The sequence below is a fragment of the Falco rusticolus genome, chromosome 5 (assembly GCF_015220075.1).
Source record: "Falco rusticolus isolate bFalRus1 chromosome 5, bFalRus1.pri, whole genome shotgun sequence".
NCBI classification, from domain to species: Eukaryota; Metazoa; Chordata; class Aves; order Falconiformes; family Falconidae; genus Falco; species Falco rusticolus.
In genome coordinates, this window is record NC_051191.1 from 19737683 (window position 1) to 19754354 (window position 16672).

The 16672-nt window shown below is 42.5% G+C and overlaps 1 protein-coding gene across 1 annotated transcript; it reads right to left on the reverse strand.

Annotated features, from left to right (window-relative positions):
- Positions 1-3870: 3870 nt before the first annotated feature.
- On the reverse strand, positions 3871-11709 carry LOC119149257 (guanylyl cyclase-activating protein 1-like). The gene is made up of 4 exons (XM_037390326.1): positions 11397-11709; positions 8752-8901; positions 6994-7084; positions 3871-6258 (listed from the first exon to the last, which is right to left on the reverse strand). The coding sequence occupies exons 1-4, from the start codon at positions 11592-11594 to the stop codon at positions 6131-6133; spliced, it is 567 nt and encodes a 188-aa protein (XP_037246223.1). The 5' UTR covers positions 11595-11709; the 3' UTR covers positions 3871-6130.
- Positions 11710-16672: the final 4963 nt, after the last annotated feature.

Below are 16672 nucleotides of genomic sequence, written 5' to 3' on the forward strand. Positions count from 1 at the left end.
GTGGGATGTTAGTGATACCCTGGGAATTGTGCTCGTGCTGAAATGGGACAAACAAATATGGGCACTGTGTGCAGCGTTACAATAAAACCACTGTGGTCAACAAATGGGAAATTTGAATCAGCAAAATAGATTTTCATGTTAATTAGGGAAAAGAAACCAAACCAGGTATTTAAAATATTTATTTCTCAGACTGGAGTAACAGCCTTTATAAAGCAGAATTTGCGTAAGTTCTCAAGATACATCCTGTATACAATCACAAAACCATGACATGGATTTATACATAAAGTGAAAATTGACACAGATGTACAAACGTTTTTATATAATTCTCATACGACTTTTGTTTCCGTTTTTACAACTTTTAGAACAAGTTTGTATTTTTTTTTCCTGGTGAATCTGAAGGCAAAATCAAACTTAAAAGAAATTCAAACCAAAATAAATATCCATAAACCACCATCTATGCATGCAAAATTCACTGTGGAAACATTACATTTCTCCAAGCACTAACCTTTTCTTCATGGTTTTGTGGGGGTTTTGGTGGGTTTGCATTTTTTTTAAACATTGGGTGTGCTGTACATGTTGTCCATAGCATGACAGCAGACATCAGGCAGCCATTGGTGAGCACCTGAGCACATCACTGAACATCTATGGGACAGTCAAATAAGACACATTCACATGCCTGGATGTCAGATGGAGTTAATAATTTAGACTGTCTTACAAAAATGTATACTTATTTGCAGGGTAACAAATTAAGAAAACAACTTTCACTCAAATCATCTACTTTGAGTTATGGATATCTATATATATATTATAATTTTTGAGCTCATCCATATATTTGCCTATTAATCTTTTCAAAATAATAGAACATATAAAAAACATTTAAATGCTTCTAGCAACTAGAAGATTATAGTCTTGAACTTTAGTGAGCAATTTGTTCACCTGCTGGTTATCAAAGACAAACACAAGGTCAAATTTTAAGACACAAGGTAAAGCTTTATGCAAGTGAGGTGCCAGCTCTTCATAAGTGTGTGGAAGTCAGAGGGTGCCAGGCATATGGGCTGTAACTCTGAGCAGACTAGTGTGTGGGAAAGTCCAGAGTTCTGGTTTCTGACCTCAGCAAGTGGTGGTCTAACTTAAAATGTAGTGTTCATCTGAAATCTCCCTCCAGCTATGTCTCTGTGGAGATCCACAGCGCTGTGTCCAGTCTCATGGCCCCTGCTTGCCCAGCCATGGAGAGGAAGGGCCAGGAACAGCCCCAGCACTCGGGCGAGCCATGCAGGCTGGGTGTTCAAGACTCTCCCTGATATATCCTACAGGCACATGTTCTCCAGCTAAGGAGGTTCATGCCATGCAAGCTATAGGCTTCTCTGAAGGAATTGCTTCATTCTGTGGATCTATAAGTTCATTCTACGTGTTTCTGGGAGAAATACCTTTGATTATATATATACTTGAGAGGGTGAATTATAGTTACACATTCAGATAATTTTTAGCATTTCTTAATTATTGAGTAACCGAATTAACAAGCTCAATGCTTCTCTTTTTTTATCAGCTTCCTCAGTTTTTCAAAAAGAAAAAGAACTCATGAAAAATTGCATTTCCACGATAGGACTAGCAGCAGGTTTATATTGTTCACAGTCGCCGAGCTTCCGGCAATGAGTGAAGGAGGTAACTGATAACAGTAGGAGTCTGTCACCATCCTTGTGAACCAGCAGGAGAGAAACCAGGGCATTTCGTGGCTTGGTTTCAAAGATCTAGGCTAACAGAAGAATGGCAGAACTCAAGGATTTTGTACTCCACCAGGACACTAGAAAAGACCACATGACAGTAGGCACATAAAGCAGAACAACTAGTGTTCCCAGTAATCAAATACCTCAACATTTTTGAAAGTTTTCCATTCTGATTTGGGAAACAAGAAGTCAAGGGCATTAAATTTGTTATGGTGATGGCAATGTAAGTTTTTGCTCTGTTGAACTGTCACAGTCTGTGCTGTGAAAGGTTAATTAATTCTACTATTAGTCTTAAATAACTGCTGCTGTAAATCACAGGATGTGTCAACCGCATTGGTGTTGCCAGCTTCCAGAGATTGATAGCTATGGATTGTGCTCCCATTCCTTTTTGATCAGATGCCTGCCATCAAATAAAATTACCCGAGACAGTAATGAACAGTTGTCTACCATTGGCCTGTGCTACCAAGGCTATTTCAGCAGTGCATTTAAATAAGCCGGTAAATCTCACTGGACAATGGCAGGAATTTCATTCAGTTCAATTGCCTAAATGTAAATTTCTGAGCTAATTTACATATTTATCTTAGAATACGTTGAATTTTCTCAGATTGACTTTGCCTATTTGCATAGACGAATCAAGTGTGAGTAGGTTAAACTTGGAAATTTAAATATGAGATGCCTAAATCCTGCTGGCAGAAATACTTTTTTTTTTTCCTATTATTTTAGTGCAAAGAGCCTGTGAAAATTAGAGTTGTCTTATTATAACATGACGATGGTGATATATAAGACAGCATGATGCTGCCCTGGTGGGTGGCATGAGAGAACACTGGAGTATTTGGTGGTGCCCATCCAGCTATGTCAGTGCTGACAGTCAGCACAGAGCATAGGGAAACAAAGATGTCCACCACGCTGCTGGGAGGTGAGCAGACTGTCTCCAGAACCTAGGTTTTGTCTCAGACAGAGCAAATCACTCTGTGCTTAAAGAATTCCTAGGAGAATACTAAAATCATTCAATATAGAAATCAAAGAATCCAGATCAGGGAGTCAACCAAGGAGAGAAATTATGTGACAGTGCAAAAGCCAGTTATGAGAGTACATGATACAACTCTGTAAATGTTCTCTTGAGGGAAATTTGGGAATAAAAAAACCTCCACAGATTTTTGTATCAGTGGCTTCTGGTATTTGGTACTTGTATGTTGTGTGAGCGTCCCCCACAAGCAAACTGAAGTGAATTAAATCTGTCTCCCAACTTGCCTTAAAAGTGTTTCTGAGTATGACACAAAGTATTGTTACTTCTGAATCTGTTACATTTATAATTCTGAAAGAGTAAGTAATAAGCCTTAGAATTTCCATAATCTTTCAGTCTAAGATGATGAATTAAGAGGTGATTAGCATAGTGTCATCATAAGCATATGATCAGAAATAAAGACTACTTTAGTTAGAACTGTTAGTTAGGCTCTGTTAGAGCGAAAAAGTGAGGGGACCGTTTTCTTGGCTCAGAAAGCAGGATTGAAAGCGTCCAGCTTTTATTTTCCTGCTCCTACACAGCAGGTGCTAGGAAGGAATTCTAGTGCTGGCCCTCACCTTCCCTTTGCAGCCATGGAACTACTGCAACAAAACTTGGGCTACCTGCTTTCTGAGCCAAGGAAACAGCCCCTTCACTTTGTAAGTGTAACGGAGCCCAGATCACAAAACCCATGAAGCTGAACAATGAACCTGACCCCTGGCCCTTAACTGTACCACAAACTACAAATTCTAACCATCTCTAAATCCTAATCCCAAATCTAACCCCTACCCCCTTAACCCAAACCCCTAAACCCTAATCTGAACTTGAATTCCTAACCCTTAAAATACCAACATTAACCCAAATCCCAAACCTGAGCCAAAGTCCAAACCCAATCCCCTAATTCTAATCCCAGCCTGAACCTTAACCCTTGACCCAATCCCAAATGATAACTTCAACACTTAACATCCTAACCATATTCCCTAATCCTAAACCCCTAACTCCAAACCCTCACCCTAACCCAGAGAAGTTGTGGAGTTCCCATCCTTGGAGATACTTGAAAACCCTAATGTGCTGAATCCAAACCATAGCTCTAGATATTATCCTCCTAATTATTCTATTCTATCAAAGGGAACAGTTCCAAGATATGTTTATTGTACATTTTTTTAATCTTAACTGTACAAAGAAAGTCAAATAGGTCAGAAAACAATTATCTCCCCTTTACAATGATTTCCTCTCCCGCTGCCCAGTCTCCCTTCCCACACCTACCAACAAAGGCACATATACTGATGGATTGGTCTCTCGCAGAACACACTGGCTGCAGAGCCAAAAACCAATGAAATCATTCAGTAGCAGAATAGAAATATCAATAACAAAACACACATCTGCAACTTAGTGTAATGACAACATTATGTGGGCTTGTTGTCTATAAGAAATGTCATAACTGGATCTTAGCTGGGAAATGTTCCAGCATCATCAGTAATGACAGCTAAGGAAGAACCAGGTTACTATAACACCTATTAAAAAAATTAAAAATTAAACTCCACTTATAAATATTCTGGATTATTGAGAATGTACATGCCCTTCTCCTTTATGTACATCAAGAAGATTCTGTACATTGTGTGTAACAGCTTGCTGCAACACTGCTAGCTGCTTAGAACTTCTTGGTGATTTCTTTAATGCATCAGCTGCACTTACACAAATTCTTTACATTCCTAAGAATTAAAAGTAGGGAGGGTCTGTATGTCAGATGATAATAAAAATACAGTTTTACATGTAACTGACCCATGAAACTACAAGAGACCAAGGACTCGTAACAGGTACAGGGCAGGTTCAATAGAGTCTGGAAAAAAAGACCTCTGCCTTCCTCAGTCCAAAGGGACAGCACAGCCCAACAGCATACACTCGTAATAATCCCGTGCAGAACTGAGCAATGTTTGTCAATCCTCAGGCTGTGATTCCTCTCACAAGCTCTAAGACTGCAGATGTGTACATGCCTGTGAGACCCAGAGTATGAGCCCACCTGGCAAAATGTTGGCACCTGCTCTAAACACAATCACTCACTCCCTCAAGATCCAGTGACAATGCTGACTAAATCTCCCCTGACTGAGATGAAAGGCCAGACACTGCATTCAGTATACATACGGGCATCACAGAAACTTAAATATAAGCAAGATCAAGTCCACTGTAAAGTTGTCTTGTTACAGGTCTGCAAGTTCTTCCTCTTGCACACGGAAAACATGCCCAGCTATGGCATAGGCACTCTGCTGAACTTTTCCTGCATTCTTCTTTTACTTTCTGGTTCTCTCTCCAAATTCAAAGGCGCTTCTCATTTGTTACCTTACCTAACATTAGTGAACAAGACACAGTTTGCTCAGTTTCCATGCATGCTACATCACTCTTCGAATTGTGTACAAAGACACAGAGTCATTTGTGGCAGCACTGATCTAGAGTATCAACTTCAGTGTTCACATGAACAGCAGAACTCACAAGCCACCTTGCAGAGTTGTTTCTTTTGCTTCTTAGGTTCTTACCCCAAGAATAAAAAGAAAGACCAATAAAGGACATGTGAAGCAACAATATTAGGATCATCTTCACATATTTCATTTATTCGGTTGTATTGAGAGGAGAGTGGTAGGACAGCAAATGTAAAAAGGATTTGATCTCTCGGGTGATTCTTGTGCTTCAGGAAACTGAGTAGCACTTTTTCTCTGGTTACAGAAGCTGCTCCTAAACTGTCGACTTGCTTGGTGAAGAGTTCTTCGATCACAGAAAGCTGCAAAGAGCAGCATTACTGACAGCGCAGCTGGGAACAGATTTATCACCATCAGCCTTAAAGACTGATTTTTCTTTCAGCTCTTGAGATCTTCTGAATACAGCTACTTCTGTAGAGACACCAAATCCAAGTACATCTGGTACAAATATGCTGGTGTTTATGACCTAACACCTTGACAAGAACAGTGGAAGTTACACTCTTTTGATAGTTGTCTACATGGGTAACAGTTTGAAGCTCTTTTGTACATGTCGGAATTTCTCCACACTCCAACATCCTGTTCTGCTAGTGCTTTTCACAAACTTAGCATTACTTTTAGTCCATTGCAAAGTGATAATATGGGACACAGAATAAGGAGGAAACTTGTGCCCTGAAACTTGGTCTTTAAATTTTAGGAAGCCAAGTGAAATATTGCCACCTAGACCCAGCTTTTCTGAACCTGCCCTGCATGTATGTGGCTGAGCTTCACTATTTGCACAGGAATTCAGATACACAAATATAATAGTGTCTTTCTGTTCCTATTTCCATATGTGTGTTTATTGAAGTGTTGTTTGTTTTTAAAAATGCTGTCTCTCCTTTGTGGTGTGTTTAAACCCTTCTGTGTTTCAGCACAGCGTTTTCTCCCAGCATGACTTATACACTATGCCGACGGTTGTTGATCATGGCCACAATGTGTGACAGGTCCAAACTTTTCATCATAACCTCCATGAACTCTTCATCTTTTCTTGCTCCCTCCACAAATTCATCCAGAGAAAGTTCACCTATGTGAGACACAGACAGAAGGCATCAGAATCATGCCAATCCACATTTGAAGAGGAAAAGGAGTACTGTAATCTAACTTCCGAGAAATGGGTTTTCTGTCGTAGGCCAAAAAAACCCTTGTACAGGGAATCAGCTTGGCAGAGTTCTTCCAGAATAACAAAAGAGCCTATCAGAAGGTAATGAGCACACGAAGTAGCAAGGAAAGAAATATCTCAGGGACATACAGCAACTACAGTGGTGTTGGGTGATTTTTGACTAACTGGTCCATAGTTCTTCATGGGCTTGCTCTACTGTCTGTAGCAGACCCAGTGAAGAAACTCTGAACTTCAACATTAAGTTCCAAATCTTCCTTTCCTTGCTGCTGAAATAGTTAGGAGCAGCTGGGGCCATCTGTTAATGTTTCCCATTTCTAACTCTGACATAAGCTACGCAGCAACATAAAACAGGCCAACAAAAAATCCCCACTCCAAAACCTCACTGCCAAACTCATGTGGACAGAACACAGCTGAGACTTAGTACAGGGAACAACTCCTGTCATACTGATTATGTTCGATGCGAGGAGAAAAATGCCTTAGCAAAATTCATGGAGAATACACTACTGGATGAGAATTCATATAGCGAGCAAATATAAAATGAAGCAGCATAAAGTTCAATAAAGAAAAGAAGACATAGATGTCTCAGAGAGATGTCTCTCAGAGACCATCTGAGTTGGATGACAAAGACAGGAACCTTACCATCTCCATTGACATCAATTTTGTTGAAGACTCGGTTGGTGAACTCTTCTGCACTAGTTTCATGGCCACCACCATTAATAGCTCGAATAGCCTAAAAGAAAGGAGTAAGAATAGGAAGCTGTCTAATGGCTCCCAAAAAGATAGACTGATTCCACTGCAGCCTCTCAGCATAGATTCAGAGCAAGATAGCCACACATGTTACCTTCCTCACACAAATGAACCAGCGTCACAGGAAAACACAGTAGAAATCATCAGGCCTTACTGTTGGCACTGAAGAGTGCAAAGGGAGCATGGTTCTGGAGCACGGAACGAGCAGAGGATCACCCTAAATCTGCTTAGGTAGAGGTTCAGCGCTGTAGAAATGGCATAATCAGGATCCACCTAGCTGATCTACTTTCTATTACCCTGTGGTCCACCAAGCCCCATAAACACTGTCAAACACCCTCTGCATTTGACATTATAAAATCCCTTTGTTATATGCTGTGGTCATTTATTTCTGTTCTTGCTTTCTCCACTTCCATTTATATACTGCTTGCAGTGTGTCCTGCTTCTCCCTAAAGCTCACTGAAATTCATTTCCAGCTTGAGAAAGTTTAAGTATTATTCACTACTGTTTACTAGAGTTCATCTTATTCATACCAATATAGTGCAGAGCACTTTTTCTTTCCATGCCTGTTTCATTTGTTTGAGGATGTCCATGAAATACCTGATTCCAGAGCCTTCATATTGATTCTATGACTATTCATTTTCTAGTTTTTATCTTCCAATATTTGGTATGTTTATTCACTCTTTTTGAAATGCCATTTTACTAAAACTCACCTCAGCAACTTCCTAAGGCTGCCAAAAAAGACACTGAACTACAGTCACAAATTTCAAAGAGCAGCAAATTGGTTGCAACCAATTATCACCCAAAGGACTTGTTTCTTAAGAGCTCTGTGTTAAACACTATTGCTTCACTGTGAAGTCTGAGTATTTCTGTTGCAAATTATTAGCAGGAGGCTGTATGTTATTACAGTTGTTGATTTGGTTTGGTCTTTTCAATGCCCAGCACTAAAACTCATATCCAGATAAGAATGTATTATTAATATCTTATTAGTGGTTTTGTGGACAGCTCAGGCTTCAAGTCTTCACCAGATCCATTTCCTGACTTTTCTTATTCAGAAATGTAAATTATTTAGGGCCATTGAATCTTTCCTGCGTCTTCCTAATTTCCCACTCTCTGCAGAATAATCTGAATTTCCAGCATAATTTATTCTGAGTTATTCATAAGGTCATATTTATGCCTGTAATACCAACACCTTCCACAATAGCTATTTGCATACAATCTTTTCCGTAGACAGTCATTCTTTAAACTATTTGCCAGCCAGAACTGTTTTACTGCATTGACATTTAGGAGCTGGTTCTAAAAAGCAAACTGGGAATAACTCTCCAACTACTGTTCACATGGGGAAAAGGATATGTGAAGGACACATTGCAGAGACTGCAACTGACAGTCATGGAGTCTGAAAACTTGGAAAGTGCAATTTAGGTCCTAGATAGCTAAAACAACTTTATGGAGTTAACTAAGCTGTAACATGTGCCGTGGTGGTAAAGAAGAATCTGTCAAGTCTGCTTACTTGTGGGGAATGCTGCTAAAAAAAGAACGCTGTTAAAGAACGTCTCACCCATGATCATCCATATGGGGAACAGCTAAAGTCTTGCTTGTGTGGTGAAATTGGGCTTTAAGGAAATGAAAAAACACAGACCCCTGGATAATCACCTTAATGATGTTGAGCAATTCATGTCGATCAATGCAACCATTGCCATCTACATCATAGAGCTTGAAATACCACCGCAATTTCTGCTCCATCTTCCCACGGAGGACGAGGCTGAGGGCAGCTACATATTCCATGAAGTCAATATACCCATCCTGTGGGAAAACCAGATTGTGACAGGAACAAACTGAGGGAGTTATGGCTCTGGAGCCCTTTTACATTATTGCTCCTTACATTCACAGCTAAAAATCAGGAAGTAAAAAAAATGGCACAGACTTGGACTTCAGAAAAAGCTTTAGTACACAGAGACACATATACACACAGGCTATTTCTCTGGCCGCCTTAAAGATCTCCTAAATACCTAGATTCCTAAAGTTATGATCTTACTTATGTCTAGACTACTCTGTGCTCATCACCTGCAGAGATGGAACTTGTTGCTCCTCATGGCCAGTGTGAACAAACCCCTCTCTGTCCACCAGAGCTGACTGCTGGGAGAGAAAATAGATCCAGAGCCCTGGCTACAGAAAAGTAGAAAGTAATACTACCTGAGGTTTTCTAGTACTAGGTACTAGTCTGCTTTGTCTTTGTGGGAAACTACGCAGTAAACCATAGATCTCTTCTCCACTCTCTGAAAAAAAGTGACTGAAGATATTTTTAAAACACAAAGAACATGATTTCAGAACTGGAAAATTTGTTCTGTATTTAGGTTGTTAAGCATTCCACATCTTGAATCCACAAAGAAACTCAAGAAGGTCTTGTTTCCTCTGCAAAAAAATGCCAGACAGTAAAGGTTCGTATTCCCTAGATTTAACACTGACTAAAATTTGAAGCGGTTAAAAAGAAACAACAAATGAAGTGCCTATCACTGTCAAAGAGTCTGACCAACTACTTCAACAAATTGCAGAGCAAGAAAATGAACTTTCATTTATCGAGGCATTTAAATAAAGTCAGGTGTCTTTCTGGAATGGATGTAAACAAATATATGCGAAAGGCAAATGTAGGTGGACTAGCAGAGCACTACTGTTTTACAGCAAGAATCACAACATTTTAAAATATTTATTCAGGATCACTGTAGTACTCCACTTATGTGAGTTTTTCATAACTTCACTCAGCAAAGCCACAGAACACAAAGATAACCAGCTCTAGAGGCGGGAAGGAGGGCGTGATTGAAATTTTTAAAATAGCTCAAATGCAAATTTATCCTCTTTGTCCTCAGCAGAGTTCTCAGAATCTGAAGGCCCAGAGGGCAGATGATCCCATCCATTGTCGATGTCTGTATTACTACAGGGTGAGTCTTCCTCCGGGTGCTCTTATTCCTTGCCCTTGTTTATAAAAGGAGCTTAGATTAAGTGGCTAACTATTAACAGACTAAGATTAACTGCTGTAGATCCATCTCTACTAGCTGCCACATTACTTAGAAGATAGCTTTTTATCTTTGTATGACCAAATTTGAATTTGAGTCTTCTTAAAACGTTGCTTACTGCGTAACATGGGGCTCACAGGAGAACTTCACAATGTGTAACATTCTTAAAGAAATTCTAAGTCTTTAAACATCCCAAGAAATGACAGAGGTAAAGTCTTGTGCTAGAACTGTAAGTGTGTTGGTTTACTTTATAAAACTGCTTCTCACCACTATCATCATCCTGGCCACAGAGAACTCTAAGATGACAGAATATTCTTCAAGATTTGCAGTCATTGCCAGTCATTACATCCACCACAAGACCTCAGCTACCCTGATGGAGCCTGGCTGCTCCTCTCTTACTTTAAGAATTTTGTAACATTCCTTAACTCCTTATGCCTTCTCACATGTTGTCCAAACCAATGCTTTTTGCTCCGTCCCTAGGCTTTCCTTCTTCAAAATTGACCCTGTGGTTTCCTACCTGTTTCGCATGTCTCTGTGACTAGTTCCTCCTTGACTCACAGCCATTTGCTCCAGCCATTTCAGAACCTTGGAGCAGAGAACAATTTTCTGCATCTTCCCAGGCTGCCATAAAACCAAATTTCTCTGTCATTGAGATTACAGGCCTGCAAGCATGGGCTTAAGTATATATGGATAAAAAACAAGCAAAAGTGAGAGGCATTGCATGCTTAAAGGAATTATGGGGGCTACTGTTTCTTACCTTAGAGATAGCTAGTGGTCACCTGTCACAGTGAGGAATACTACCTACCTCTCCTCACTGAGGAGAGCTACATCAGTGGTCCGCCCTGGCAGTATTAACTTCAGCTGGCAAATACCTGGAAATTACTTCCTCTGTGAATGTTATAATGATTTATATTGTGTTTGGTTCCTGTAGTGTCTACTATCTAATACAGACATGTTTTTGAATAATAAGAACATATAAGAACAAGAATAAAAATTAAACCTCCTTTCATTAGTATTTTGCTAGTGAAACAAGGCGAAGTCCATCAAAACACAATAAGGAATTCTCAAACTTGCACAAGGTAGGTAGATAATAAGGTATTATTATTTAAGGTTCTGTTATCTATGTCATTATGTATGCATATTAATTTGCTTCTTGCATTTAGCTACTTTACATTAGTGTCCCTCAGCAGCTTTCCACACCAATGTTTGTAAGAGAAAACTGAGGACTCTAAAAGTTCAGGAGCTGGTTCACTTTTAGGCAGTTAATTTCCTTGCCGGTGAACTCACCTTGTTCATATCAAACGTGCGGAACATCTGCTCAATGTACTCATTGGCCTCTGGATCCAGCCCTCGAAGCCCAAAGAACTGTTTAAATTCGTGCTCTGTCAGCTGTCCAGAAGGACACTCCATCATGAACTTTTTGTACCAGTGGTGGATCTCAACAGCCTGCAGATCATCCACTGTGGAGCTGCTATTGTTCCCCATGTGTATGCGTGTTCAGAAGAACGATGCTACAGGAACGATCCTCTTCCTCCTGTTGCTCTCACAGCACTGCCCATCGGCTCCTGTCCACGTTCGACATTAGTGGCAGTTCAGTGAGGATCTAACATTCCACAAGCTAATTATAAATGTTAATCTGCTTAGAGACTGATTTATAAACCTCAAAGTTTCAATGATACGAACGGCCTTCTTAAAATGGAAAAGAGGTGCAAGATAATCTAGCGAATCACCACTATTTCAGAAGCCAGATCAGAAAGGGTGAGAAGGTTAACCAGAAACTGGCATCAGGATCTATACTGGTTTGGTACACTACCCTACTTTAAGCCTTGACAAAATTATACATGAAGATAAAAAGAAAAGGCTACAAGATGTGAGGTGAAGTAAAGATCTACTCCTCTAACTGGATTTAAGAGTCTGTTTTCTCAACTAGAAATGTTGGTTAACTTTTGTGTATAAGACCAGAAAGTGTTATAGAAGTAGCCCATCACAAACATTAGGCTATGTGGGAAAAAGTTCACCTCCACACACACGAAGGAGCCCAGAGGAACAACAGCAGATGGGGGACCCCAAACAATCCCCTGACCTACCTACTCCCAGAACCACCCCAGAAGTGCAGTCAACCCATAAAAGGCTCATTTGCATGAACAAGAGACAACCACAGGCTGGGGAAACCCCCAAATAACCCAGTAAGAGAAATTAAGCCCCTGTCCCAGCTCCTTCTAAGGCTGCGATAGGGAAACCATCGCCCCCACAGGCCTGAAGGTGACACCCATCACAAGTCAGTGGGAGATGTTGTCAGAGCGTCTTACAGACTGAGTTGGGTGACTGCCTAGGGGTATGGAAAAACATTATGGGGTGCAGGGGAAGAGAATTTGTGGATTGCAGAGAACTTATCATGAGGTGTTTAGGGGAAGAACCAAAGGTGGGGAAATGTAGCAATTTGAGTCCAAATCAGTTTGCCTCACATGGGGCACCAATTGTCACAGCACTATGAAACTAACAAGCAGCAAAAAACTTTACCAATAGTCAAACCCTACTGTCTATGCTGGGCCTCCATCCTCCTGTTGCCAGACCACAGTCCCTGTTGCTGCTACATTGGGGTTTTCCCCTTCCCCAGGCTCCTCCTTCATCCAGGACCATTCTCTCCCATGCTCCTCAGAGCTATTTAACCACTTTGCTGGGATGAGCTACAGCTGCACATCATCAAAGCAAGGCCACAGCTGCATATTATCAATGTCAATCAACCCACTGTCTTCATTCCCCTACAGCACGGGTCCTCAAACTTTTTAACCAGGGGGCTGGCACACGGATGAAGTGGCAGGCAGCCATCTGCGACTGCTTGGTTCCCCCCCCCCCCCCCCCCCTCAACCCCTGGCAGGGGGCGGCCCTGTAAATACCAGGGGGTGGGATTGAGGACCCTAGGGGGGCTGTGTCCGGCCCATGGGCCATAGTTTGAGGACCCCTGGTCTAGATGGTTTGGGGATGAACAAGCATGGGAAAATGGAGGGAAAGGGGATACAAGGGGCTGGTTGCATGTAAAATGGTTTTGGCCAGTATGAGTATCTAGCCATGTCCTGTGTCTGATCAGCACAGTCTTTCCTGTCTTCTACCATTTCTAATTCTTTTTCTAGCTGTCCAGCTCTGATCTGTGTGCACATGTGTGCATGAGGATTTAAGTGCCTACAGCTGGAGCGGAGACCACAGCTCACAGGAGCCTGCATGTATTTGGTGCCAGCAACAGGAATCAGTGAGGATCTAAGTGCCAGCAACTGATGTCAGACCATGGATCACAAGGTCCCGCATGTCTTGGGTTCTAGCAACTACAGTGAGTGAGAGTATGTATGTTAGTAAGCATCAAGCCAGATAAGCCATCAAATAGGTTAAGTGGTTTGGGAACCAGCTGTGTGTATGTCTCTGTGAGTGAGACAACTGGAGGAGTTGACTATCAGAAACACCAGGGGTCCAGCCCAGCCACTGGAGAGACTGTAAGGTGTGGGGCTAAGGAAGACCCACTTTTCTGTGTGTGTTTCTCTGTGCAGGAGGCAGCTGGAGAAAACAAGGATCCTGAGAGTCTCATCACAGTTACTGGAAGGACCCACAGCGTACCTGTCTGTGTGTATGTTGGTGTGTGCAAGGGGATCTGTACCAGCAGCTGTAGTGGGGCTGTGGGCCTTGGGGGTCTGGCATGTCCAGGTGACAGCACCTGGGGAGATGGGGCACCCAGAACCAGCTACTGGGTAAGCAGAGTGTCAAAGTCCAGCTACTAGAGTGATCTGCACTGCACATTTGACTATATTTCCCACTGATGGATCTTCATCCTCATCAGCCGAGAGTGGCACAGAATGCAGCCATTGGTGCTGCTTGTGTTTGTGTGAGTGCTGGGTGATTCTGTCTGTGTTGCTGGCTGCGTGCATATGTATATATGTGTTGTATACATGTGTTTCTGTGTGTGCTTACTAAGAATACATTCTCAGCTTTGCAACTGGTTGGACCTGGGGGCATGGAGCTGTAGCAGCCTCACTTCTATCAGGCCACCAGATCTAACTCCTGACAATAGCACAAAAGAATCACAGGCAATAGCATCTTTACATAGAAATGTTTGTTGTTCCAACATTTTATCCTCTCAAACCTGTATCTGTTAAAACACAGAGATTATTTTTGTAGCATAACTTACAAAAAATATGCAAACCCAGAAATATTTTATAATAAAACAAAAAGAAGTAATTTTAGATCCTGAAACAATGAACAGCACTAAACAGTCCATGTACTTACCATTTGTGGCCAGCATCATATAAAAATGTAAGTAGTACCACCTAAACTTCACTTTCTCAAGAGCATATTAAATCAGTGTAACAAGACTATGTATCACAAATGTTTCAGCTACTTAAACTGAAGCTGCAGATAAACATTAAGACCATAAAAAATTGGTCTTACTGAAATATAGTGAGACACTAGCATGACTGAGCCTTGAAAATTAACACCATTAATCCATTTAAGAAGGACAGTCTGTAAAGGAGATAGAGGATTTCTACCTCTGTTAGACACTGTTACTAAACATTCTTAAACTAAGAACTCAGTGTTACATTCAAAATCTTTTTTATGGACAAAGAGGAAGTATACCTTACATATAGAATCATAGATTATAGAATTACAGAATGGTTTCGGTTGGAAGGGACCTTAAAGGCCATCTAGTTCCAACCCCCTGCCAGGGACAGGGACACCTCCCACTAGACCAGGTTGCTCCCAGCCCCGTCCAAACTGGCCTTGAACACTTCCAGGGATGGGGCAGCCACAGCTTCTCTGGGCAGCCTGTGCCAGCGCCTCACCGCCCTCACAGTAAAGAATTTCTTCCTTAGATCTAATCTAAACCTGCCCTCTTTCAGCTTAAAGCCATCCCCCCTTGTCCTATCACTGCAGGCCCCTGTGAAAAGTCCCTCTGCAGCTTTCCTGTCAGCCCCTTTAGGTACTGGAAGGCCGCTCTAAGGTCTCCCCGGAGCCTTCTCTCCTCCAGGCTGAACAGCCCTGACTCTCTCAGCCTGTCTGCCCAGGAGAGGTGCTCCAGCCCTCTGATCATCTTTGTGGCCTCCTATGGACTCACTCCAACAGGTCCATGTCCTTCTTATGTTGGTACCCCAGAGCTGAACGAAGCGCTGCAGGTGGCGTCTCAGGAAAGCAGAGGGTCAGAATCACCTCCCTCGACCTGCTGCCCACACTTCTTCTGATGCAGCCCAGATTATGGTTGGCTTTCTGGGCTGCCACTGCACGTTTCTGGCATCTGTCCAATTTTCTGTTTACCAGTATCCTCGAGTTGTTCTCAGGCCTCCTCTCAATCCCTTCACTTCCTAGTCTGTAACGGTACTGGGTATTGCCCCCATCCAGCTGTAAAACCTCGCACTTGGCTTTTTTGAACTTGATGAAGGTCATGAAGACTTTATGAAGTCAGAGCAGCACAATCACCCTTGCCTCCTAGCTGTCTCCATTATGTGTTAGCATATATATTTGAATGCACTCATAATGCTGCTTCTGGTGACACTGTGTAGTCCTGCCACCGGGCATGGCCATGGGCTCCGTGCCCAGTTCACAAGGCCCCAGGGCTAAGGCTTGCCAGAGCTGCCCTGAATTGTTCACCACTGGCCTGCAGCTTTCTTTCACTTGGCTTAGCTGTGAGAATAATTTCTCTAATTTAGCAGATGTGTATGGCAATTTCGTTAGTTATGCTTGTGTGGTACAACCATGGTTTTATACAGGTAGTAATAGCAAGCAGTTATTCTAGGTGGCATGAGATGTTTACGGCTCTTAACACAAGATGTAGAGAAAGACAGGCCTGGTGAAACAGCTGAGGTCTGGAGAAGTGGGAGATGCAGGATTTGACACAGGAGAGAACAGACACAGATGGGGCAAAGGCTTTGTGCTGGAGACCCCCTGGCGGTAAACAATTACCTAATGATTGGTTAAGTAAATGCAGGCCCAGAACTGGACAAAAGTGGTTTAGGAGTAACAAAGTAAACCTATCAGAGACATGTACAGGGCACCACAGAGACTGACACCCCCCCTGCCTCTTTTGGGGGCTTAGAAGAAAGACTTTTTACCAGGGCCTGTAGTGACAGGACAAGGGGTGACAGTTTTAAACTGACAGAGGGCAGGCTCAGACTGGACACTCAAGGCCAGGCTGGACGTGGCTTTTAGCAACCAGATGTAGCAAGAGCTGTCCCTGCCCACAGCAGAGGGTAGACCAGATGACCGCTAGGCTCCCTCCCACCCCAGCTGTCCCGTCACCCGCACACGCGTGGACCAAACAGCCTATCGCTGCCGCCGTCCCACCGCACCCTGGCGATGCCTCAGGCAGCCGCGGCTGATTGGTTGCTTCCTTGTTATTGGGCGGGACCCCAAGCCCTACTCGGGATTGGTGATTTTGTGCCATGTTGCAGGATAACCATGGCGCCGAGGCGGATGCTACGTCGCAATTAGCTGACTGACGTGTCTATCTTCGTAGCTCCGTAGCTTATTGGCTTTCCTCCCGCTAGGAGGCGGGGCTGTGAGGGAGGCGGAAGCTGCCGCGGCAT

Coding starts and splice junctions, on each gene's coding strand:
- LOC119149257 (XM_037390326.1), bottom strand. CDS start 11,594: ATGGGGAACAATAGCAGCTCCACAGTGGATGATCTGCAGGCTGTTGAG. Junction 7,085..8,751: donor AATTGCTCAACATCATTAAG/GTGATTATCCAG, acceptor CCTTTCTTTTAG/GCTATTCGAGCTATTAATGG. Junction 6,259..6,993: donor AATTGATGTCAATGGAGATG/GTAAGGTTCCTG, acceptor TGTCTCACATAG/GTGAACTTTCTCTGGATGAA.